The sequence below is a fragment of the Hermetia illucens genome, chromosome 4, assembly GCF_905115235.1.
Source record: "Hermetia illucens chromosome 4, iHerIll2.2.curated.20191125, whole genome shotgun sequence".
NCBI classification, from domain to species: domain Eukaryota; kingdom Metazoa; phylum Arthropoda; class Insecta; order Diptera; family Stratiomyidae; genus Hermetia; species Hermetia illucens.
This window is the reverse complement of record NC_051852.1, coordinates 104,379,186-104,406,788: the sequence shown is the minus strand read 5'-3', so window position 1 is coordinate 104,406,788 and position 27,603 is coordinate 104,379,186. Positions and strand designations below refer to the sequence as shown.

At 41.2% G+C, this 27,603-nt stretch overlaps 1 protein-coding gene across 2 annotated transcripts; it reads left to right on the top strand.

Annotated features, from left to right (window-relative positions):
* Positions 1 to 204: 204 nt before the first annotated feature.
* Positions 205 to 21,329, top strand: LOC119655084 (tetratricopeptide repeat protein 25). 2 transcript variants are annotated; one of them, XM_038060784.1, is made up of 3 exons: positions 205 to 316; positions 11,103 to 11,246; positions 20,633 to 21,329. In XM_038060784.1, exons 2-3 carry the CDS (start codon positions 11,118 to 11,120, stop codon positions 21,287 to 21,289), a joined length of 786 nt encoding a protein of 261 aa, XP_037916712.1. In that variant the 5' UTR covers positions 205 to 316; positions 11,103 to 11,117; the 3' UTR covers positions 21,290 to 21,329. The 2 variants fall into 2 exon arrangements, with proteins under 2 accessions (XP_037916712.1, XP_037916711.1); XM_038060783.1 differs by lacking the exons at positions 205 to 316; positions 11,103 to 11,246 and adding an exon at positions 15,405 to 16,159.
* Positions 21,330 to 27,603: the final 6,274 nt, after the last annotated feature.

Below are 27,603 nucleotides of genomic sequence, written 5' to 3'. Positions count from 1 at the left end.
ATGAAAACAGAAACAAATTGCAAATGTAGTTTTTTTGGTACTAAAATTGTTTGCGATTTACTTGTTGAAAAGGATTCCACTACGACGACAATGATGATACGTTCAATTTCCTCGTAATAGTCGCGCATGGCAGAAATTTGATGAAAATCATTCCCTGATAAGTTATAATCATAATGAAATAAGCCAGTGAATTAGTTGAGTTCTTAGGCTAGGAATTATCAGACCTAAAAGGAAGAGTTGAAGAGAAATTTCGGGACGCGAAACAGAACCAATTGTACGAACTAAGTTTTTAATTGTAGTAACAAAAAAATATTAAGTAAGTGTTTTACTTTGTATTTTTTTTTTAGAATCTAGTGGGACATATCTCACAATCATATTTGTGCACATAATGTATGCAACAATAAAATTAATTACAAATTTTCCTAGGAAATATGGTAATGATATGAAATGTGGTTCTCGCCGTGTTGTCTAACAAATTCATTCGCTTGTGAAAATGTCTAGTGATGTTGTTTTTGACAAATGGTATTTAAAAACTAAGCGAATTTACCTTCATACTTCATGCCTATTTATACCCTTAAATTCTACGATAGTCCTTGGATTCGCCGAATTAAGCATTATGATCGCTGATCTTGTTTTTTGTCTTTGTAAAGTGTCTGATTGTGCTATACCCTGAAAACAATTGATGGATGCGTGAGCTTTTGGAAACGTTGTGAGAATGCATACAAATGAAAAAGCGGCTGCTTCATGTCCCAATGCCCTTCTAATTCTAAAAATGTGGTGCTAGTCTTCCGCTGGTATTCCTCAAGTGAATCGCTGTTAAACCTAAATGATAACTTACTGTGAAATTATTCTAGTGATCAAATCTTAATCTGTATGTGTGTTACTTGGTTTGTATGCTGGCAATTATTTAAGGTTTTGTGTGTTCTTTTGTAAGGGAAACTAATCATAGACAGGCTCCCAAAAACTCTATAGGCTGACCTTACACCATCAACATTTCATCAGTCTACCATAGGTCACTCCATTAAAAATGGACTGATGGAAAACTGATGAACTGAAGTGTTTGGTATAAACAAGACGACAAGATACCATTTAACGATCTGAACAATGCGGAAGTCATGTTTCAATTAACAACAGATTGACAACTGCAGGACACATACCATCAGTCCAGCCAGACTGGCAGACTTATTTAAAAATTTAAATATTCATCAGCCTATGCCATAGAAATAGTTTGCCTAAATTTTGTTATTCAGACACGCCAGACAGATGAAATGTTGATCGTGTAAGGTCAGTCGTACTCTAGCCGCAAGACTATCATACATCCGTTCAGATTGAGTTTGCTTCCAATCGTTAAGCGAGATCCTATTTCCGTCATAAGCAAAACTTGAGTAAGGGAGAAAAACACGTTTCTCATCTTTAGATACGCCTTTACATCTATTGATTCGTTTTAACCAAATCGCGATTATGTTCAGGATAAGTTTGGTAGTCTTCCTCGCTAAATGCCAGCATTCTTCAAGTGCGATTCCAGGCTGAGGTTTCAATTGCAAGTGAATTTATCAATGTTTAAGATACAGACATGAGCTGCTTTGTAGTTATTAGACATTTTCGATGTTAACAAGCCAAGATTTGCTCGTATAAGTTTCGAATCAGCAGATTGAGCCGTCATCGGCGAATCCGACGCGTAATCAGGTACCCACACAATCGTAAAATAGCATCATATATTATACTCAACAGCAGGAGACCGAGTATACGCTTTTGTGACCTGATCATTGGGCCCTTTATCTGAATCGTAGCACAGTTTTCGCTGTCGCAAGTAGTCTTTAATTATTATTATTATTTTCGAGTTATCACAATCTCGGCAAATGCGGGATTTTACCTAATACTAGCACTAAGTGCCAAGTATTTAGGCTCGGACGATCCTACCTACTTAAAAACTAAAGGGGCGCTGGTGGCGGTGGCCGGTGGTAAGTTAATGGGAAAATCCGTTGACAACTCTCCGCAACATCGAGCACCTATGCAGAATGGTGTACTTCTGCATGGTTTGAACCAGACTGTGCGAAAGTCCCAGGACATCAAGGGAAGCCGTGAGGGATTTAGGTACAGTACCTGTCGCTGACAATATTATGGGAACTACAACCACCCGCTCGAGATGCCGAATTTCTTTGATTTCCCGAGCCAATGGCTCATAGTTCACCTTCTTCTCCACGTATTTCCGTTCAATGTTGCTATTATGGGGGATAGCAACATCAATAATATACGCGGAGCGACCCGTCTTGTCAACTAACAGTACGTCAGGCTTGTTGTGTAGAGTATGGCGATCAGTCAGAACTTGCCGGTCCCAATACATGCTGTAAGCAGAACTATCAAGTAATGCTTGCGACTCGTATCGGTAAACCGGACATGTTCCCGTGATCAGCCCATGCTTGTATGCAAGGTTTTGATGAATAACCTTAAATACAGTATTATGTCTGTTGATGTATTGCACCGGTGCCATAAAAGTACAGCCAGAAATGAGATAGTCCAACGTTTCTAACGCCGAACCACACATTCTGCACTGGTCGTTCTCCACCCGTTCTTTCATGATGAGCTTTTTATAAGCTCGGGTGGCGACTACGCCGTCCTGAATGGCACACATGAACCCCTCCGTCTCAGCAAAGAGCTCCCCAGCACATAGCCATCTGTTCGACAAATGCAAATCGACAAATGGCTGCCAAAGACAATTCACGTGTTTACCGTGTATTGCCTTCGACTTCCTTTCATCGATCCGCTCTTGTTCCGACTTCACCCCACTCAGAGGATTGAAAGATCCTTCAAGTGGAGTCAGTCCACAGTCTACCTTGCAGGCAACCGCATGCAAGGAACTCGCCTGCTCTTTGCTGTAAAAATAAACGCGTAGCGAGTCAACTTGGTCATAGCTTCGATGTGGAGGTCACCAATGCTATGTCCGGCATGCGGCTCGTGATGACCTTTGCAGATGGTTTGGATTCGACACTTGTCTAATCCAAACTTCATCCGAATATCACGGCTGAACATGTCTATTATTCGCAATAGACTTCTAAGATGGTCGTCAGTCCCAGGATACTTGATGAGCTTGATGTCATCTAAGTACATCAAGTGTCGCAGTTCACACTTAGCACGCAGGCCATACTTTATTACAAAACCATACCCTCTAACATCCTTCAGTAGCCGTGAAAGTGGGTCAGTGCCATACAAAACCAAAGGGGACTCAATGAATCCCCCTGTAAGATGCCCCTCCGTATACGGATGGGCTCTGAGGTATTAGCACCCTCAGATGTACACACTTGTAAGGTGGTATGCCACCCTTCCATGACTGTCGCCAAAAACTTTATTAATTTCGGATCAATACGATACAGATGTAGGATATCGATCAGCCATTATTATTAATTATATCAGATTAGATTATTATTATTAATCCTTAAATGATATGATCCTACTTTGGCTTCACTCTGTTTTTTTTTTTCGGTTGGGATTGTCATAGTGAATTCACTTTTCATCACCGATAACTATTCGATACAAAATTGATTTCTTTTCGTGTCTTTCAAAAAGCACTTGGGCTAATCGCCTTTGTTGTTGTCTTTCGGTCAACTGGTGCGGTACCCAATTTCCTTCTTTTTGGATGAAACCGAGTTTATGTACGCGTTTTCCAACTGTCGTTGAATCAACATTTGACGCTTCCAATAACGCCTGCAGGGTTTCACACGGATCTACTTGAAGTAACGCTTCCAGTTCTTCGTCTTCAAACTTTTTTGGTGGGCCGCGCGTGGTTGGTTGTATACGTCAAAATTACTACTTTTGAATCACCTAAACCACTCCTTGCATCTGTTTTCCGATGGTGCATAGTCGGCATAGGCTTCGACAAGCAATCTATGACTTTCAGCGGCATTTTTTTTTTTCAATTTGCAAAAGTATAGTAAAACTTCCCACAAATGCTGCTTCGTAGGAACAAAATATTCCATTTTCGGATGATTAAAAAAATCATTCAATCATTCAAATTCAACTATCTCTCAAATATAAAATTTTGCACCTTGACTTGTGAGTAAAATAATATATTTTAGTTTTACCATTTATACAAAACAACATACCAGCGCCATCTCTTGCAGAACGCCTGTTGTTTATTCCACCAATATGCCAATATATTCTCGATATCAAGAAACAACAACACGCAAAATGTCACTTCATCAACGCCTTTTTCGCTAGAATGGGGTCCAGGATAGGGGACTCTCTATAGCCACCTTACACATTCCGACAATGATTTCCCTACCAATAAACTTATTTACCGCCACGGTTATTTAACGGGATTTAATGGAGAGGGGCCCTTCCGTAGCGCCCTTCACACTCCTTTACCACTGCTAACATTTTAATATGAATATAGCCCCGTCATGGCATTTAAAGGGGTGGTGACCGCCGCAATCCTTTAAAGGGAAATTTCTCTTTCCTCTTCATATAATCCCCCATCTTGTATCCCTCACGGAATAGGCTTGAATGTTCAAACTTGACCATGATGACATCAAGAAAACCCCACTTTGTGGGACCATAACGTTTCAAGAACATTACGAATTTTGTTCGGTTTTGAAGAAGCAGTACCTCCCCATTCCCCCTTAATAGACTTTCACTCCCTCTGGCGATAGGGTTGAAAATTCAACTTTTACCACAATTATAATTCTGCCGTCAAATCAAAAATATTGCGCAACGAAGCCGAATACGCCCATAGACAACACAATGCACAAGACTGCTTTGTCTAAAACTTTTGTCGGTGCCTCCAGAATTCCCAGCTTCTGTTAGCGTTAGATACAAATGTCACAGTGCTTTTATACAGCACTATAGGGCATAAATAACGGGATAAAGTTTTAAATGTATCTTCTTTTTCCTCTTTTTTAGCCTTTCTCCCGTTCAGGAGCGAGGTGGCCTCGTTTTAATGGTTTGGACCATTTTGCTCGGTGATAGGCTCGATCTGGATGGAGTCGAGAGGCTCTTAAATCGCCATCTAGGGTATCAACCCATCGTTGTTCCTGTCGGCCTTGTGGTCGTTTCCCGCTGACCCATGCTCAGAGTAATTTTAGCCAGTGAGTTCTCGTCAGACCAAACCATCGAATCGTGGGTGGGTGTCCTCATTTTAGATATGAAGCGGCAATTTATCCAAGGTCTATTGGTGCGTAAAGTAATTCCATAAGTTCACTCGTGGTTGACAGCATTAGTCCAAGATATTTAAATCGGTCAGTTCTGGGCGGGTCGCTGCGACTGACAGTGATAGTAATTGTTTCATTAGGTCCGATCGCCACAAACTTTGCTTTATTCAGAGATGGTCTCATGTTCTATAAGGAGATCATTCGAGATTTTATTTAGGAAATTGATGGAATCCTGAGTACGTCATCGACGGCGAAACGGACCAGTTGGGTAGCAACGTATTTCCGCTATTTGTGATCTGCGGACCTCTCAGTCTTGGGCAAATTATGTGACTTGCGGTTTCGTCCAGAGCAGACGCAACTAATCAGACACTTCCTTGCCTCTATCCTGGCCACAGCATGACCGAAGTAGCTACAAGGCCACCTAATTCAGCCTAAGCCGGCCAAAATTAAACTAAATTTTGTATAGGAAATTGAATGAGTATTAAGTTCGCCATACACTTGATAGCCGGCGCAACAATCCATATTGGATCTAGGCCTTGAAGTCTGTTAGAACACTTCATTCAAGACCGTAACGGTACACTACAGTACACTGTAGGAGACAATGTGGTCAGCATTGCGCTCGCCCGAGATTATTACCCTGATTTGACTCAGGTACTCATTCACAGCTGAGTCGACTGGTATCCGACGTCAAATCACGATACAAATTCCACTGTCACCAGTAAGATTTGAACCGCGACCTTCCGTATGACAGCCTTGTGCTCTAACCACTCAGCTATCCGGACACCCCCTATCCCTAAAACTTCCCTAATATTCTCACTCTCCAGGCAAGACTATCGTACCCATCTAAGCTTGATTCCCTTATTAAACAGTATTAGTTCCATCTCAAGCAGAACTTAGGCAAGCGAACTAGACCTAGAATAACCCAATGATTTGTCAAAACCAAATCGATGCTAATTGAACATTTTAAAGCCTTGTTAACAATTCTATCAGAATTGGAGACTATTGCCTCGGATTTCTAACTTTTATCCAAATGGAGAACACAGAAAAAAATTTGATGATCAAATTACATAAAATAAGGACCTCCAAATACATACACATCATTGGACGCTGCTTCACCTCTGCCCTGGGAGCAGCGTAACGGAAAGTGTCAAAGGATGGAGATAGCTCCTTTTTATATAATGGCAAACACGACAAGGGTGCGAATTATATCTAACTTAAAAACGCCAGTACTTTAAGCCTAAGCCAGGCTAAAGCAAAATTCCGCATCGCCGTGTTGCAGCAATATAAAGGATGTCCACCCACTAAAATCATTCCCACTTTTCCGCCCATATCCCCACGGGACCACCCCCCATGAGAGCGAGCTGATTTACTCCAGCACGATTAAGCGCACGTCTCTCGCACTTTCCCGGCTCAATTAAATTCTTGTAGCTTTTCGCGTGTTGAACTCCAATTTGATTCCGACCTCAACATCACTTCCACGAAATTATAGGATCCGATAACTACGTCATGAGGCATCGTTCAACCTTCCTCTTTCAATCGCGAAAATAAAACATATCATGCGCTGGGTCCTTGGGAGGAGCGGCGCATTCGGGAGAGTCTAGAACTTGTCCAATCCAAAGCGATGCAAATTCCTCTACCCATCGTGTCCCGTGTAAAGAACTGCGTTAGATGGTAGTTCAGTTTTGCGTGTTTTCGCACGACCCATCTCTCAATAAACGGGATCAGCGAATCTGTACAATGGCCTTTTCCGGAATTATCCCACCGTTGCTGCCATTTCCTACAAACTTTTCAGAAGCCTACAGTCACATCGGCCTCATTCGCTAGAAATTCCAAGAAAACCATTTCCGCGATGACACACTACCTCACCCGATATTGTCCTATATGCCACATATTGCCGTTATGCCCAACTCCCCTTTCTTCATCATCCTTGCTAGAGATAAACTAGCCTTTGCAGCCTTTTCTCGCGCATAGTCCACGTGCCCTTTAAAGGTCAACTTGGCATCGACCCCTAGGTATTTAATTATCGATTTTGAAACGACCTGCTGATTACCCACCCGGATTTTGACGGTATTGTTTGTTGTATTGCAGTTTACCCATTTGTAACCATGTTTTGATGGTATGAATGGCTTCACTTCCAGAAAGTTCCACGTAATCTAGGTGCTTTGCTACTACCACTGCTAGATGGTGTACAAAACCAATCAGCAGCCAACATCTTTCCCATGGTGTTTAAAAGACAGACAGATCGATATTAAGAGTGTGCACCAAGTGGTTTTTGGGGCTTCAATAGCGAAACCAACCTCTGTCTCTTCCACTGGCCGGGAAACACTCCTTCCTGTTCGGCTTTGTTCGGAATCTCTTCCAATCACGCAGACTACCTCCAATTCGTCCACAGATCCTTCGTAGTTCCCCTCGGTCACGCCGGGTATCGAAAAGACATCCTGTTGAACAATTGGCTGAAGTTCACTTTCTTCCTGTTGTGTGAAAGGAATTGCGATTATTTTGAACAAGAGTCGGGGGCATGTCACTTGGGGTGATTTTGACCGCGAGTCTTGTTCATTGCAATCTAGTAAGCAGGACCTCATTACTTCGTATTTGCCTCAAGGTACAACTGCTTAAAGCTACTAAGGCTACTTCGAAAATCGCAGTATTCCCTCTCTATCTGCCGATGTTCCAACTTCCCTGTTGTCCTTTAGCAACGCCTTCTCGCTCGCAGACACTATGCTCTCAACAGGGAGATTTCCTGTGGAATCAGGTTTAGTTTGGTTTCCTACTGTGGCGGAAAGTTACCCGCAGACACAACCGACTTACCATTTCCAGCGCCGTTCTCTTCGAGCCGTGACCTTTTTCTAAAGCCACCAGGAATATCTTCCCCTCGTCTTTACCATCCAATACAAAGCAGTCTACCATCTCCTCATATTGCGCTAATGTTGCACTAGAAGAAACATAACACATGTACATGTAGACGCCGTTAACTTTTGCCCTTACAATCTATGGCCAGCCTTTCGCATGCCCACATCGTCGCGTTTGCAGATAAGTGTTTCATTCACTTAGCACTACCGTAATTTGGGTAAGGCTCGCAGATTATCTCTACGTGCACATTCGACTTCTTGAATGATTTGGAGAGCGAGTCTTGAGTTACCTCGCAATAGTTGAGGTTAGTTTGTGTTAGTCTCATTTAGCCCTATGAATCAGCTCCCACCACCTGCAAGGCGAAGCTACTCTCTTTCCCTTTGCACAACTTGCATCGTGGATGTACAGTGCAATATTTGATAAGATAGTCCTCTTCTCCACATCCTTCACCTTTTCGATCTATCTTGCTCGCAGGTACATGCTGCTGCAAAGTGGCCGAAATCAAGATATCTCTTGAAAGATACTTGCTCCCTAAGAAGACGCACAACCCAACTTATTCGTACCTTGCCCGCAGTAATCAGTTTAACCGCTGATTCCACCGGCAAGCTACTAATAGCGGCCTGAGTACCTCCATACGCTCATTTCATCCTCTTTATCGAACTCCCTTCTATCCCGCTAAGATTAAATTTTTCCCATAGCACAGCACAGATATCCCATGATGTAAACTCGCCTAGGTCTTTGCACTCAATTACTATTATATTTCTTGCTTGCGAGCTTTCACTTGTGCTTGCTCATCTAGCACCAATTCCACTTGAACACGAAAGATATTCACTGTCTTCTTGCTAGATTTGTTTAGCTCCAACATCAGATCTCACTTCTGCGTATTCCTAATACGACTCAGACTACTGCCCAGGTCTGTCAGTTCCAGATCGGTGAATAGACAATAATCTAACGCATAATACCAGAAAGTATGATTGAAATCCTATTATTGTATAATAAACTTTTAGCAGGTAAAACTGTCATTTTAATGGAACTTGCCTGCACGCAAAGAGATTATATCACAACAGTTCCAAATTAAGCGAAAAGTCTAACATATAGAAGAACCCCGTTGGATAAGGGGTGGTCATAACTTTAATGCGAGTGGAGTCGAGTCGGTCGACCTTTGGGTCGTTCCCCATCGACTTTGATGTTTAGATCAATCTTAGCTAGTGAGTTCATGAAGATACCTTTCGCAATTTTTCCACCATGCGTCTAGTTTCCAATTTCCTGGCTTGTTCTTAGGTTGAATTCACTATTCTGGAGCATTGGTTGGTTATGGAACCATATATGGTTTGTTAATCAGTATGTATATAATCTGCTAAATCCCAAATAGCACCTACTGGCCCACCCCTAGTCGTGATACTTAACATTACTCGCTAATCTGCTCAAAATATTGGTCATATTTGAGGTGACATGTAGTAACTGCGACAAGAAACCTGCTGACGAAGTAATGCTACCAAGGAAGAGAAAGCGCTTGATGGTTCCCTTTTTCGAAGCAAAATCTCCTGTGACCTACTACGTACTATATAAATTAAATATTCGTGTCAGCAGATGAAGCAAAAATATTGACGCAAATGATAAAGACAACGACACTAGAAGAAAATCAAAAATTACAATTAAAAGAAATAAAAGAAGGAACGGTTTGAGACTACCTCTGATACCTTTCACTACTTCGCTGAGAAGGTCACTAACTCATATCATTTGGCAACGGAGCATATCGAACTTCTATCTTTCGCGCTTTCAACTTTATTTATTCAGTTTACACTTGAGCCACACCAAAAACAGAAATTCTTTTGATAATGCCAAATCCTCCCCCTTTAATGAGTTATATGAGTTTGAACCCGTGAGGTAGTGTGACAGGCGCTAACTTTATTTTTTATTATGTACAGCGGATAACGGTGCTTCGTAGATTAATTCGCATATAGTTGCCATAAACTCCTATGTGAGACATGTACACCAACAACACCTGACAATGTACTACAACTCCCCTAATGGCGTTTCGAAAAAATTGCACTCTTCTTCCAGCCGCGTTGTTCAAAGGGAACCAACTTGTCGGCCATCCGGAGATAATGGATCCTATTGCTAGCACTACCCATAATGCAGTCCTCGATGACAAGACACAGACATATGCTGATGAAAGTTAGGAGCTTTTCAGTAACAGGGACATTTCAAAAAACAACTCCTGTATATACTACTAACCGCGCTAAAGGTAACCGAACTGATCTTCTGGCAGAGGTTGCGTTCGGATAGTATGCGGCCGATGACTACATGGCAAAAATTGCAGAAATCCACAAACTTTTCACCGTTGTTATTACGGTCACCAAGTATTCGAGCAGGTATTTTCAGAATGTCACCTTAAAGAAGCCTTTTCTGAAGCGCGTGTCAAAAGCCGGTTCTCAGATTATAATGACGTATCTTGGCATAGTCGTCACCAACCGTCTGATACCAGATTTGCGTCTATTACCACAAAGTTTCCCAAAGTGCAAGAGTATAGCGCTACAAGGATAGAAAAGTACTCTCCAGAGTTCCTCAATCTCACTTCGCTTATAACCAGAATTTACAGCTTATGTCCCTGGAATTCCGCTCAAGTCGGAAAAAGCAAACTCCTGTGAGCCTTCGTCGCAGTTGTCGAGGTGTGTGCAATTTTGTTAGCCGGAGTTTGTAGCAATCAAGCTTCAAAATTTGCAGATTTATAGGCCACAAATGTCTACCCTTTTAGTCGCCTTCTACGATAAGTAGAGAATAGTAAGTGTTCTTAAACCCCATCTGAATAAAAATGAAGATAACCTTGTATGGCTCCTAAGGCAGGGCGGACTTGTGGAAAAATATATTGACTACAGAAGCTAGCTAGTTACGATTTCAAAAGCAGAGTTAACGGGGACAAATTTTGTATTTTGATAAGTGAAAAAAGCAAATTTGCTGTTGGATCACTGTCGGTCGATGGCTTCAATAGGTCCCTTTTATGATTATAAACATAAAATAATACATCTGTAATATAAAGAGTGTATCTCATCAAAAAAGGTTAGTGATAAAGAAATTAAGTTTTCTGAATTTTTTCCCCACTTTCAGATATAAATTCAAAAAATGCCAAGGGCAAAACCTAAAATAGATCCGTCAGATGAAATGGAGTTGAATATAAAGTTACTTTGCGACCAAGCAGCAAACCATATGAAATGTCGAAATTATTCTAAAGCACTTGGTGGATACTGTCAGGTAAGTTTAGAAGCTTATACAGTGCCTCTATAGAATATTGTAAACACAACACCCATTCTTCCTGCCAGAAGAAAACGCTGTAGGGCATTAGTGAGAAGTAGCAGCTTTCTCAATTTTCGCTATGGTCTTACTCTGTTACACCTACATGCTTCAGTTCTCGCCCAGATTTTTCCAAAAACTTACACTCTTTCTCCACTGTTCTGTCCCTTGTAGCTCCAGGAAGAGCTACTCTCATTGTTCGCAGTTCTTAGTTTGATAGTGGCTCAAGCCAGGATACCATGATTGTACCACATAAACATGAGTCAATGCAAGCTTCGAATTTTTAAGAACCAGTAGCTGCCACTTTCCAGGTTTTCTCCCATATAGCGGCGCTGAGAGAACACTGGCGTGGAACAGTCTCAACTTGATATCGGTGTTATGATATCTACAGTTCCACATGCGGAGTAAAGTAGCGAAGGCAGCATGAAAAACGTTACCTATAATAAGAAGAAAATGATCTGGATGAAGTCGAGGAGCTATCAAATCATCATCTAGGGTATCAATCCAACGTTGTTTCTGTCGGCTTTGTGGTCATTTCCCATTGTCTCTGATGCTCAGAGCAATTTTAGCAACTGAGTTCTCGTCATTTTTCAATGATCGGTGCAACCCCATATCGATCGTGGTTTGTCCTCATTTTGATATGGAGCGACAGTTTATCCAAATTCTACTGCGTAAAGCAATTTCTCTTGGCTCTTGGCTGATTGGTCCAAGATAATTAAATCGTTCCATACTCGGCAAGTCACCGCAAATCATTTGAGTCTATTTTTTTTTTCAAAAGTTATGATGGAGATTTTATTTTTGAATGCAACAAGCACTGTTGTCGTCACTTGGAACCATGCTGGCGGGTAGAGGAAACGCATAATGGCTTCTTCTGAAAAATTTTGCTTACACCTACTATTACTTATAAAATATGGGATAAATTCAACCAAGTATTCAAGTATTCATGTTAATAGATAAGATAAAAATATTGTCACCAACGACTAAGAGGAAGCCAGCCAAGGCAGCATGAGGGACGTTACCTATAACAAGAAGAAACAATATCGGTGGCAGAAAACAATCCTAGCTAACTCCGCTTTTGGCTTGGAATTCCTCTAAGATTTTACCTCGATCCAGCACGTAATATTTTGCGTGATCGCATGCCACTCTGATAATAGCTGTTAGTTTCCTCGAAATGCCAGCGGTTTCTACGCCTTTGAGGATTATTTTAGCTGTTATATTTTCAACCGCAAGAAGTACATAAATATCCCCCAAATGTTGCACTTAAGATAGTCGCCTCTATTGTAGATATTAACGAATATCCCTTTTCCCTTGATGCTTGACTTTGTTGGAGTAAAACTCCGCGGCCACTTACTGTAAGACACCAGGCTATGGTATCTTTTGAAGTCTACGTTGGACCCCCGGTTTGTTGCCCACATTCAGAGGAAATCTAAATCTATTAAATTATAAAACTCAACGCAACCCATTTGTTCGAACCAAATATGGCCAATGAATACGCTATTCTGTGGCTCGCTTCGAGCAGAAGTATGAGAAACGCAATGTAGCATGCGTCATGACAAAAACTGTTTCACCATTGCCTTGGTTAGGGAAGGACGCTAATGATAGGGTTCTAAAGGTGTAAGTAGAGTTGCAGTAAAAATAAATGCCAAAAAAGCACTCGCGATCCAGTCTTGTTGTGTGGGGGACAGATACTCTTTGGCAAAACACCATCTAAAATTAGCGACTATCAAGTAGTGTGAATAGCTTCACAGCTGCCGTGCATGCGAGAATACAAACGTACCAACTTTGAAAACCATTTTTAATTCGTTGGTATAATATACCGTGTGAAAACCACACAACACGTCGCCGGTCTTTCAAAGAATCGCAAAAATTCCACTTCAGCTTGTGTCTGCCGTAGTGCATTGGGAACGCCCAACGTTTCCGAGGTTTCTATAACGTTAGGACACGATACAGCATATTTCATATGGAGTTTCAAATTGAGAGCACGATTTCAGTGCCCCAGTAGCACCTGCACTTGCGGTTTTCTTGCTCAACCCCGACCACCGCAGAATAGAAACATACATTAGGGTGGGACGAACCACGGCTGTATACATTTAAAGAACTATTCTCGACCGTAAGCCTAGTTCGTTTAGAAAGTCTTCTTGCAGACCTGGAAGACAATACAGAGGTAATGCATATTTGATACAAAAACAGTTGGATTTACTTAGAACTTGACTAAACTATGTCAGAAGATTAATGCAAAAGTGTAATTTGCTTTATTTATAAAAGATGATGACAAATTCTGACGCGGAGGTGACTCTGATATTTCGCTCGGCAAAAACGACGTCACCAATATAGACAAATTGAACGATACTCTCGATGTTCTGCCCGTTAATGCAAATAGAAAGACTGCAATGACCAGTCAGACTAAGAACTCCACGCACTGTTCCAGGATAATTCGCAGCGTGTAGATGTAGTCATTCAAGGGGATCCAGAGGGGAAACCTTCAACTGTCGCACTCAAGATGGGTTTCCTTTTTCGGAATTTTGACGATCATCCCCTTTTCCAACTCACTGAAAAATATCTCAAATTCGCAGGATATATGGATTAGTAGAAGAAGTAGGTCTGCAGATATAGCCGGAGCTGGGATGAATAGATCTGCGGTTGAACATTGCTCCGTTTGGGCGAATTGATGTCCGGCATGATTTCTCCTTTTCGAAGAACCAGTCCATATATGTCCGTATTTGATTGAGAATCGTTGTGAGATGTTCTTTCCACCTCTTCAGTTGCTCGTCATCGGAAACGAGGAATCGTCCGTTAACGTTCCTCACAGATCTGTCTTTGAATTGTTTATAGAAAGCTTCTTTTCTCCTGTATAGGAAGTCTTCGCCAGTACGCAACATTACACTATTGAGAAGTTTCTCATCCTGAATCGGAATCTCACAGTGAGTATTCTGTCTGATATCAGGAAAACTCACTCTTACACAAAATACAACAGCATAAGGGAGAGGATTGTTCGGCAGAGTCCCACCTGTCTTCTCATTAGAGCGAGTATCCCGGGAATTCTCGAAACCATAAATCGTAGCGAAAGATTTGTCCGGTCCCGAGTCTTTGCAGCCAGACTCTTCAGATTTCAAGAACTGCAGGTTGCTAGCGCACGAAAAAATCCATCCATTTAAGTTGCCTTTTACGACATGCAGGAAGCTCACTACCACAGCGGAGCACCGCCTTCAAATCTTAATAGGAAGTACCATTAGTCGGGTTGACCCTATTCCTTAAGACTGCAAGATGTTACACGGCCGTTCAGACTGCAGTGACTCTTCCATCCTTCTCTCAACTGGGCTTGGGGTCATCTATGACGAATCATGCTTGTCAACAAAACATTTCACCTCGTACTGCCAATTTTAAAAAAATAAAAATGTACACAGGAAAACAAAGCGCACAGTGTATAAGACTTTGATTCGGCCTGTCCTGTGTTAGGGCAGCGAGAAGTGGATGATGAACCTGGACGGAGAATTTCAGGCCCCGTGTCGGTGAATAGCAGATGTCGAATAAGCTACAACAGCAAGTCACACACTTTATATGACAACCCAGAAGTCGCCAACCATATTAAGATTTGAAAAATCCATTGGGCGGGCAAGGAAGATTGTCTGGACATCAGTACAGCTACAGGCGATGGAGATGGAGACTAAACCACACCTGGAATAGATGGGAAAATTCAGTGAACAAGGCAAAGCAACGCGAAATTGAAAGACGCGGCTGCTCAAAATAAAGACACAGACTTGAGAAGGTCAAGGATCGACATCAGACACCACAGAGAAAGAAACCGTTAAATTAATGAAAAACTGTCTTAATCGCAATGAAGATTGCCTGCCAAATTTGTACAATTTTCAGTCACCCCTGACATAGTGACAATCATTCACATAAATATCTATACTTTTTTCTAATTCTTCTGCGAATCCCTATGAGCTGAATTTCATCATGCAAGAAAAGAAAATAAAGTAACTGCAACTTTCTCAGGAATGTCTTTCACAAATGACATATATTCTTCTCTCATTTTCAACCGCCTTCAATTCTGTTTGTTTGTTTAAGTCTATGTCTTTCTCCGGATATGATAAATATTTGAATAATACGCTCAAATGTGGCATTTTCCTGACATTAGCAGAAATATGGAAACCCAGAAAACAAGTATACTACCTAAACAGAAAATCAGACCAATTTTTTCGAAATTTTCAAAATTCAAACAAATCAATTATTCAAAAAATGGCGAACCGATACAATCGATTCTCGATTCCGATTATTATGCGCTGTTTCCAGGACAACAGACATCATCAATCGTTCACGGTTCTTTTTCGTCCTTCCAAGAAAATTTGTCTGTTCACACTTCGTTCACTGTGTTATATGAAAATTAGTGCAAATTTAACTCGCGAACTAAAAAAATGTCCCAACGTGCAATTTTTGATATCCTGGGTGGCGATAAGGAGGCGGAAATACTTCAAAGTTTCGTTCGGGTGGGAATAAAAGCTGAAGAAGATGAAGAAGAACCAAAACGGAGTCTCTATGCTGCTAAAAGGGTCATCAATCAAGAATCCGACACTCAAGATTCAGCTGAAAAGCCCAGGCAGCGTTCAAGATCGATAACTAAGTCTGAGATGGATGGTATCAAAAAACGGAAGCCCAGAGATTATTACAGTGAGGTATACACTGATAAGGATCGGGCTGCTGCGGTGAGTGCAGGCAGTTATGATATTAAGCAGAGTTTGAAAATAAAACGACAGCAAGATCGTCAGGAAGCCCTATTGATTCCCGAAGAAGCGGATGCAGCTTCACTGATTACATTGGGGACAAAAGAGGCGAAAAATGGGAACATCGAGAGTGCTGTAAATTGTTTTTCAAAGGTAAAACTTAGATCTAACATAATTGTCCCTGTAGTATCATTTGAGAACATTTGTACGAGTCCGAGTGTAACTGGGATCCTAATTGTTGTCGCCTGTTCATTGCATTCATATGGATATGTAGGATGGTTTCCATAATAAGAAGCCAAATAATTGGCAAAGTTTCACAGAATTCCATAATATTTCAACGTATAAAACGCAAGGTTTGCAATGCATGGGCGAAATTAAATTTTGCTCCACTATCTCAAGCTAGCCTTACGTTCTGTGCCACTATAAATGAACATTTATTCGCATTGTTTTAATTAGCTTAACAATTTAATTTTACAGAATGACTTTTAAACGGTTGAGAATCTAAGAGGCTCTTATATTTGTCTTGAAACTTCATTAAATTCTTGTTACCAAATTCCGCAATTATTAAAATAAATCTAAGAAAATACTATTAAACTAGCATCTGGAGGAACAAAGGGTAGTTACATGAGAAAGAACAAGAAACCAAGTTGAAGATATTTTCTCACTCTTTTCCTTTAGGAAATATTCTCAAAAACTTAAGAGCAGCTACGGCCGAGATCCGTCCTATTGCTGCCTGAAAGTTTGTCGGCCTTTAATGTTCCCTCATTTGATCACGAGGAATATATGTACAAACATATATCTTCTTCTTCTTCTTTTTCTTCAGCCTTTATCCCGTTCACAAACGGGGTCGGCTCGTCGTGATCGGCTTCGCTATTTGGTTCTATCGAATGCCTAATCTGGGTGCAATCTCGAGGCTTTCAAATCCTCATCCAGCGTATCAAGCCACCGTTGCTTAGGTCTGCCTTTTGGTCGTTTACCATCGACTTCGATGTTTAAACCAATCTTGGCAAGTGAATTCTCGTTTGCACGAATTGCGTGACCATACCATCGAAGACGCCTCTCTCGCAACTTTTCCACGATCGGTGCAACCCCATAACGATCGCGGATATCCTCATTTCGGATGTGATCTAAACGTGTGACGCCACTAGTCCAACGTAGCATCTTCGTCTCCATTACCGCAAGACGCCGTTCATTGTCTTTTATGGTCGGCCAACACTCAGAACCATAGAGAGCGACTGGACGGACGACATTGCGGTAAATTTTAGATTTGAGACGTTCGTTGATACGTTGATCACAAAGGACACCAGTTGTGGAACGCCACTTCATCCAGGTTGCGTTAATGCGTGAAGCAATTTCATAACGCAGCTCTCCATTGGCTGATAGCGTTGACCCGAGGTATTTAAATCGCTCAGTTCTGGGCAGATCACTGCCGCTGACAGTGATTGTGCCTGTTTCATGGGGATCGGTCGTCAAAAATTCAGTTTTGTTTAAATTCAATCTGAGACCGTGTTGCATGAGGCGATCATTCCATTTTTGAACAAGTTGCTCGAGATGATTTTTGCTATCAGATGCTAGGAAAACATCATCTGCATAAAGCAGTGTGTAGGGCGCTGGACGTTGGATATCCCGTGTGACGGTGTCCATAACAAGGACAAAGAGGAGTGGTGAGAGGGCACTTCCTTGATAAACACCAACAGAGACACGAAGCGATTTTGATACACCCGCCATACTTCGAACTTCACTTTTCGGATCGTGGTAGAGCAATTGAACCCAGCGCACGAGTTCTTCTGGCACGAAGTGTTGTCGTAAAGCATACCAGATGAGTTCGTGTGGTACACGGTCAAACGCTTTCTCTAGATCCAGAAAGGCAATGTAAAGAGAGCGATGCTTCTCACGGTGTTTCTCCATGAGTAACCGCGCAGCGTGTATTGCGTCTGTAGTTCCGCAGTTCTTGACAAATCCGGCTTGATTCACGGTTATTTCAACGATTTCGCGAATACGGTTGTCAAGAATGCGTTCAAAAATCTTCATGGTATGGGAAAGTAACCGGATCGGACGGTAATTTGAACATTCTGCTGGGCTACCTTTCTTTTTCCATATTGGAACAGTGGTACTTTCTTGCCAGTCAGATAGTGTTCTTCCTTCCTGAATAACCCGGTTAAAGAATTCACTGAGCCACAGTGTTGGGTCCCAGCTCTTCGCGGAGATTTGTCCGAGCTTCACATCAACATGTTGACAGCCACGAGACTGACGGAGCAACCTGGCAGTAGAGTCGTCAACAAGAATAATATTTTCATGCTTTGGAACTTCTTTTGTTAAATTATTTAATTTCGTTAAGCAGAATATGCACATTCGTTTTCTTTTTAATCGAAGTGTCTGAATGAAATATATTTTAAGGAATATAAAACGAATCAAAGCCAGTCATATGGTTGAACCCCCAATATTTTCCAACATCTGCAAACTTGTTGTCCTTCGGAACTATTTTTTACCATATAATTCTAGAGAAATCCACTCGTTGGCAATCCGTAGATAGTGTGACTTTTCCGCTTCTAGTTTCATTTTCCAACCAGCTCAAAGTCCTAGGCTTTTATCAAACCATGTCTGCGTCGTGACATCGTGCCGCTCCAGTCTGGGACAATAAAAAACCGACAATGGACCTCCTATTATCTCCCAGAATCTGCCTATGTTGCTGTACGTCTCATTACACATATTCCCCTTTTCATTTTTCGCATACTCATTTTCATGAGTTTTCGGACGGCTCGTTTACTTTGCTTTCTACCCTCACCGGGATAAAAAAAAGTGTTATTCTCTTTTTGTACCCGTCTCCCCTCTAGTGGAACTTATATTCACTAGTCCTTATGGAATTCGGTCGAATTTCTTTTTCGACCATCCTCGCACTGAAATTGTTAATATTTCAGTCATTTTTAACTTTTGCCGGGAAACATTGTATAGGTTCTATTAAATCCTATTTAAGCTGGGTTTTAAGAATACCATCAAAGTTTTCCCTGGTTGTCGTAAAGAAAGAATTTACATTTTCTGACAGACTACGGACTGCAAAAGGTCAAAGCTGATCCCGACCTAAAAGATCTGAGCGGAAATGTAAACAGAATCCGAAGAACCCAGAACGGGGATCTCATGTTCGAGCTGAAAAGATCCAGCGTGGGCAAAACTTTCGCACTCAAGTGAAAAACTCACTTGGGGAGAATGCCGCAGTGCGTGCCCAAAAACATGAGATATATATACAATGTAAGGATCTCGATGAAGTATCATCGAAAGGAGAAATTTGTACTGCTCTGAAGGAGCAATTCAAGTTGAAAGAGCTCACCAAGGAGTCTGTTGTGGCTAAGGTGTGGGGAGAAAGGCGATATTGCCAGAGAGTGCAATAGGGACCCCAAATGCCTATTGTGCGAAGTAAAATAGGGACAGGCTAACCGGCATATTGCCGGAAGTAGTAAATGTCCGGAATTTAGGAAGGCGCTCACTGCAATGAGAAAATGAGCTTTATTCAAATAAACCTGAATCATTGCAAGGTCGCCCAGGATTTACTTGAGCAGACCACGTTCGAATTGTCATCATCAGTGAACCGTATAGAAACCGTCACGGTGACATATGGGTCACAGATTCGAGTCGTGGAGCGTCGATATGGGCTTGCGGTCGACAGGCCTTACAATGTACTGCAAGTCAGGCACCCAGTGGCTTTGTGTGGGCGAAAATAAGTGGCGTATATGTACACAGCTGCTACGCCCCACCAAGTTTGACACTGTCTGAATTCGAGTAAATGCTTGATAATCTTGTTCTCGACGCAAGGGGACAAAGTCCAAAGGTGATTGCTGGTGATTTCAATGCTTGGGCCCTAGAGTGGGGTAGTAGAGAATCAAATGCTAGGGGGCGAAGTTTATTAGAAACTTTTGCGCAGATGAACATAGTTTTGGCTAACGAAGGTGCTGGAAACACCTTCCGGAAAGGGGGTTAAGCTCGGTTGTAGACCTGACCTTTGTCACCTATGCGCTGGCGCGTAGTATGTCATGGTGCGTCAGCGAACGCTACACCCACAGCAATCACCAGGCAATCTTCTTTAAGACATGTGCCGAGCCACAGGGCAAAGGGCTATCTTGTCCGAAACCGAAAAAGATTTCAAGCTGGTCTGCAAAATCTTTGGATGAGCAGACCTTCATAGAGGTGTGGTTAGATCAACCTGATAAAGCAGGCGTCTTCACGGAAAGGGCCGTCCATCTGGCTCAATGCATCGCCAAAGCATCTAAAATAAAATGAGCACATTACGCAAGATAACCTGCAGAAAGCATGTACGCGACACAAATACAAAACATGTTGTATCTCTACTATCCCCGATGTCAGTACAATCTCTCTTCTTCAGACAATGCTGAGCCATTATTTTGCACTTGGCCCCTACTTGATACGTACGGACAGTCAGAAAATGACTAAAGACGCTCACAGGCTAAAGACTTCAGTTCTTGCTGCTTCGGTAGTTACAGTTCATCAGCTAATAATAGGCTTCATTTTAATTTCTATACTTTGATAGCTAGTAGAAATTCGATCAGCCCGGTATAGAAAGATTTTTTCTCATATTTTTCCTATTTACTAAAAATTATTACCATTTCTTTATAGGCTTTGGAGTTGAATGGCAACGATATAAATGCATTGATTTCCCGAAGTAAATGCTATTTACTACTGGGCGAACCAGGTAAAGCTCTGCAAGATGCCGAAACTGCTCTAAATTTGGAAAAGAACAACATTCGGGCAATCTACCAAAAAGCTGAATCTCTATACTTCCTTGGTCAATTCGAAAATAGCCTTATGTTCTTCCACCGTGGCTTACGGCTGCGCCCTGAACTAGCGTCATTCCGGTTGGGAGTCCAGAAAACTCAAGAAGCTATCGAAAACACAATTGGTACAGCGCCCAAACCCGAAATCGGCAAATCGACTAAAAACAAAAATAAATCACGGAGTAAATCTACTTCGCGAATGAATCCGTCTTTGAACTTAAAACCCAACAGGCCAAAGGTTACAAAGGTTGATTTTGAAAAAAGAAATGCACGGAAATTATTGGGAGAGTTATACATCGATAAAGAATACTTGGAGAACCTTCTTAAACATCCTGATTTGAAGCGGGCTGATACTAATAGTGAAAATATCTCCATGTTAGCTAAAGATGCTTTGGAATTCTTAAATAACCGACAGGAGTTCTGGCGCCAGCAAAGAACCTGCACCGCATTGCCTAACCAGAAGAATATCCCAGAAAATGTTTTACCTGGATGGTATTAGACTAAAATCGTTACAGCGTTGAATAAATTATATGTTATAATTTGCTGTTTCCATTATGAAAAGCGTTGTTGGCCGGCTCTTATCTAGTGACTTATCTTACTACTTGCAGTGACAATGATATTCACTTGCAGAACTATTTTTTTTTCTTTTCCTTTACTAATGATGACACCCACGATTGCGAGAACGACACATTTTTCACAGTTAAGCAGGATCCTAAATCTTTCTCAAATTCCTCGCTATTATGTCTTTTCATACGTGGGAGTCACCATCCTACTCATCAAACGAAATCTGTAAAGATTCTTTCTATTGCCACTATGTCCACCGCGTCAAATCGTAGGTCTTCAAGCAGTGACCTCGCATAGTCGACTCGTTTATGTTGGAAATAACCCTCAGTCCTCGACATAACTCTAGGGAGAACTCTAATAAACGGGCTGGTCAAGAATTGGAGGGTATCGGATGAGGCTTCTATGTCGGATCACAGAATAATCGGATTCGATATTGAGCAAAACTCAATTGATATTGAGGACGACTCAGAAAAAGAATAATAAGGAATCCAAGTAGAATGGATTAACACTCCTATGCAACAACATGGCTCATCTACAAAGGGGCGGTGATATCAGGAACGAACTGAAACAGTAAACAGTGGTGGAAAACTCCAACAAAGTTGTCATCGACGAATATCAGGCCAGTTGCCCGGCTAAGGCAGTTAAGTCATCAATGAATGTACCCTGGTGGAACACGAATCTAGCCGGAATGAGTTCCGAAAACTCTCAACCAGACAAAATAAATCGGAGACTGGCCGAGGTACAGAAATGCACTGACTGACATAGCAACGCGATCAAGGAATCAAAACGGAACAACTTCAGAAAATTCTGCGAAAGAATAGAACAAACCAAAAAATCAACAAGGCAAGGCTAAAGCCAAAGACAACAATATCTTGTGTCTGTCTGAAGAAGGAAAATGGGACATTTATCAAAAATGAGGAGGACAGGGTACATTTGCTCCTCAGAACTCATTCCCCAAATTCCAACCCCACGGATGGCGACAACATCCTACCTGGCAGACCCAAAACGATCAAAAGGAGAAAAAAAGAGAATTGGAAACTAGCAAAAGAGGTACACTCGGAAGTTAGGGTAAGGTCCTCTACATCAGTGTCAACAAGCCTACCGGGCAGGACGGTCAACCGAAACTGCCATATACACTGCCATAGTAAGGCCTAAGATTACCTATGGCGTGGTAATCTAGGCAGAAAGAACTGAATTCAGTACAACAGCCAGAGAATTATACAAACTTCGAAGACTAGCCCGCTTATGTATCAGTAGGGCATCCCTGGAGATCTTTCTGGGATTAACACCTCTCCATCTGCATAAACAGATGAAGGCAAGGAGGACGATCTACAGAATGGTCGGGCGTATCTGTGAGGCGGGGAACTGCCAAAATGGAAAGACAATTGATATTCTCTCTAAGCGGTACTCCGAATTAGTTACCAAAGTTGAAGTTTGAAACACGTACAGAGTAAACAGGGATAGCGAGGCAGTGACATACGGCTTAATCCAGCAACTAATTACCGGGTACACTGACGGATCCCTCACAACAGAGGGAACAGGTTTATTGCGCGGTCATTGGTATATTCCAGGCGGAAATATACACCATAGACAGATGTGCCTTCTTCGACCTCGAAACAAACTATAAGGAGCAGAACATTGCTATTCTGACAGACAGCCAAGCGACGATTAAAACACTTAGCCCCGACCGGGTGAACTCCGAACTGCTATGGAAATGCCTTGAGAATGAACACGCCCGACTTGCACAATAAGGTTTAGATACTGTGAGTCCTAGGCCTTATTGGGTTAGAAAATAATTCGGAAGCAGACAAACTGGCCAGAAAGGGACCAGAACCAGTGTTGGTTTTTTAGTACTAAAAGTACTAATTTACGTTTACCTCCAAAAATAACTTAGTAAACAGTCTGCCTTTATGAAAGAGCATGCTATCAAAATTTTGGTTATTTAGTTTTGTGGTCTGGCAAAAGTAAATATTTGGGTTTTGTAGATAAGCCTATGCGGAACTTAAAATTCGTGACATACATGCAACTTTCAAGCATGGTTCGGACAGTCAATTAAATTTAACCAAAGCGACCAGAATGAATAGATTGGTATTTATTGATTAGAGCATGAAAAAGATGTATATCCTAATGAGCTGTGTTTTAATTTGTTCCAAAATGCCACCTCAGGTATATATTTGTGAAAGCGCGTGTTATAGGAATCTTAGACGTGTGGCATTCTGTGTGGGTCTAGCGAAACTAAAGTGGGTTCAATATCAGTATGTTTATAGGTAAGCCAATACGAAGTTTAAAGTTCATGACATGCAATCGTCAAACTTGGTAGTGGGAATCAGTTAACTTGCTGCTTCAAATAAATACATTAGTGTTTACTAGCTAGAACATGTAAAGGAAGTCTCCTCCAATGTGCTGCGCTGTCACCTTTGGCATAGAACAACCATTTGTCTTCAAGTAGGACAACAATCCCAAGCACACTTCCTTCTCGACACGAAAATGGCTATTGTGTAGTGTCCCACGCCGGCTCAATATGCTTTTCAAATCAGCAAATCTTAACCTGGTAGAGAGTTTTTACCATTTGTCGAACTCCACATCTCCTCAAAAACTGGTTTCCAAAAGACATTGTAATCTCCCCATACATGCAAAGGGGGGATTTTTCACCGGATATAGTCGTGTAGGGTATCAAATGAAAGGTCTCAATTTTTACTTTCCGAAACTGACATTAGTTTTTGCAAATTGCAAAGTACGTGAGTAAGGAGTCAAAATGTACGAACTTAAAGTGACTCAGGACTCAACCTAAAAATCCGAAAAAAATCAGGGTGGTGCGCTTAGATGAAATCTCGGCCTCAAAATATGTCCCATTCCGATATCTGCTCAAATAAACTTACTAATAGTATATTACTACTTTTTAGAAATTTACTGAAAAACCCCCCTTAAATTCATCATAGGACTTCCGAATGTACCAGCATAGAGGACAATATTTCATATATACGTGCTAAATCTCGTGAAAATCTGGCCATTAACGCCAAAGTTATGGCAGTTCAAACTTAGCAATTTCGCGTGAATTTACTGCTTCCAAAGCCATGCAAATAAGATGCTGGCGTCTTAATTAACCGGAATAATTGACATTCGCCTGAAATGTTAAGGCCGCATTTATGAAGAATCTGTTTATCTGCAGCCCCTTTTAAGGTTTTGTATAAAACACTTAGGTGAAATTTAATCTTCGCGAGATGTCCCATACCGGTATCCACTCAAATAAATTTACTAATAGTATATTATTATATCAACTTTTAGAAATTGACTAAAAAACTCCCCTTAAGTTCATCCTAGGTGTACTAGGGGTAGCCCTTTTTTATATTTGATTCTTGGCATTTGCTACTAATATTAAACTCAGAGTGTGAAGCGTATGAGGTTGACTATTATCAATACAGGGTTTTCCATCAAATGATTTATTTAAATCGCTTTCTAGAAAATAGAGGGCAATGGGATTTTTAGCTATATTACACGGAGCTGTCGTGCACTCGTCGCTCCTCACATCTTTTCCTTTATCTTCAGCCTTCAGTTTACAAGCGGGGTCGCTCGTCGTGATCGGTTTCGTCGTTTTATTTTATCAAATGCCTGATCAGGATGTAATCGCGAAACCTTTAAATCCCCATCCAGTGTCCAATAGTGGCGTTTTGGGCGGCTTTTTGGTTGCTTACCATTGACTATAATGTTCTGACCAATACTGGTTGTTGAATTCTCGTTAGCGTGAATTACGTGACCACACCATCGAAAACGCCTCTCCTGCAGTTTTTCCACGATCGATGCAAACCCATATCGATCGCGGATATTCTCATTTCAGACGTGATCAAAACGTGTCACGCCACCAGTGCAATGCAACATCTTCGTCCCCATTACCGCAAGTCCCGTTCATTGTCCTTTATAGTCGGCCAATTTCATTACGCAGTCTCCATTGGCTGATAGCATTGACTCGAGATATTTAAATCGCTCAGTTCTGGCAATGGCAGTAACCTGCCCAGAACTGAGCGATTTCAATATCTCGGGCCAATGCTATAAACCAATGGAGAACTACGTCATGCTGTTCACATAGGGAAACACAAAACCTTTTATACCTGAAGCATCAAACTTCCGGTTTCCCGACTTGTTCTTATTGTGATAGTACTTTTGTTACACTTGGTTCAGTTTCATTACTTTCTATGTATTATATGTATTACGCCGGAATTACTATTTTGGGCTTTTAATTGTATCGTCTCCAACGTGTTTAGTTGAACGCCTTTCAACCTCCTCTTACCTAAAACAATTTTTCACAGTGTACCGGTAATAGTGGGAATCACATCACACGTTATACATGAGTATGCCACAAAATACAACAGCAGTAGGGGTGACAATCTTTTCGTTTTGCTTGATCCTAAGTGCGTTCATAATCATTTTTAGTACCATAATTTTTCGGCTTCAATAACACTGATCAGAACGCTTCTGTAGAATCGGAAACGGGCTCATGGCTATGACATTAAAAAGTGAAGAGGAACGGCGAACTCACCAGGAATACAGCTGCAGGTCTGGTGCGAAGTATGACGAAACCTCCGCAAATCTTCTGGAACAATGTCCAGAACTTGTGAAAAGTAGTTCGAGGTACCCGGGTAAAAGTAGAGAATATATTAAAATGCATGCTTGACATACTATAGTTAATAGGTACACTATAATCGGTAAAAGGGGCATAATAGTTATTTTAGAACACAGTACAACTTTCCTTAACAAAATAATAACCCACCAGAGAATGGGGGCAACCTAGACTCGAGAAATCTAATACCACGACAAAGCCCGTGAAGTACGTCACCATGACAAAATAAAATTTACCATTTCACTGATCAGGAAAGCAGGAATTTCAACAAATAAAAATAATTCCAGTACCATACACTGCGTGAAGTAGGATCTTGTCGATGGGCATAAGCCTTTCGTTGGTTATTGGTAGTCTCATCATCCTCGATTATGAGGGGGAAGGGGATATGGTGATGATCTCTGAGAAGAGAATTGTTAAAATTCGGAACGAGCAAGGGCATTTGTTAAATGGGGAACTAGGATAATAGTGGAATTCAGGAAAGAACATCTCCAAAACCTAATCGACAGAAAGAGCTCAGATGGGGCCTCCTATAGAGACTACATCAGAACTCTATGAATCATATAGTGGAGAGTGCGGAGTTTATGTATATGCCCATTCTCCTCTCTTTATTGATTTCAAAAAGCTTTCAGGAACATAAACAGAGAATTATATTTTGATTGCTTTAAGCAAAATGGATATTCAGAAGAAGAGCTCTTATCAGTATGATATATGATGATATGATAAAAGAAAACCACATATTAAGAGAGAACGATCTGGTAACTCATTTACTTCAATTAAATTTCATGATCCATTTCTTAGGCTAACTTAGGAAACGTACGAATACGTACATACGATTTAGTTAGCTGATTAGCTTCTCGCTGGGTTTTGATTCATTCACAAAACGCACTTTTGTTTCAGTCTCTTCCAGATTTTTACCGCAAATATCCATGACTGATTGTAAGGCAAGTCACGCAGTCAATATTGCTTCAAGTTTGATTGCGACGAAATACGTAATTGAAAGAGATTCCTCATAAAGAGTTCATTCGTTTCTCGTTGAATTCCTAGGATACATAAATAACCCATCAGAAAAGGGGAAATGATGTGATCGACATCCAATGAGCGTAATCCTAAAAAAGAGAATTGTCTGTAAATAGCTATGATAGAATAAATCTAGAAAAAGCAGTCCAACTGTATCTAAGAGCATAGAAAAGAAAATAGCATTTAATGAAGTTATGCATGCTGCGTTTTTCGACTCCATTCGAAGGTTATTGCCTTATAAGTTATTTCTAATTTTGTGCAAAGACACTGTCGACGCTTTCTAGCATAGTTAAAAATGAATGAAGGAAGAGTCACTACCCTCTAAATTACTAGAAAATCCGGTATATCTGATGTCAATGTGGGAACATCCAGCCGTAGTCAAGTAGTTATGATAATAGTAATAACAATTTACTTCACTAAGTGACTCTCCCATAAATTGAAAACACATCGTGTTCTCCACTTGCCATAAAAGGCGGCTAATAGGGTCAAAAAGGTGTAACCCAGCAGACTTAATTTCAAAATCGCATTGCCAAGAAAAAATATGTATTTTTTTTTTTTGGGTGTAAGGTAGGTGAATGCGTTTACGCACAGAGTGTTGGACTCAGGGAATACCTTTC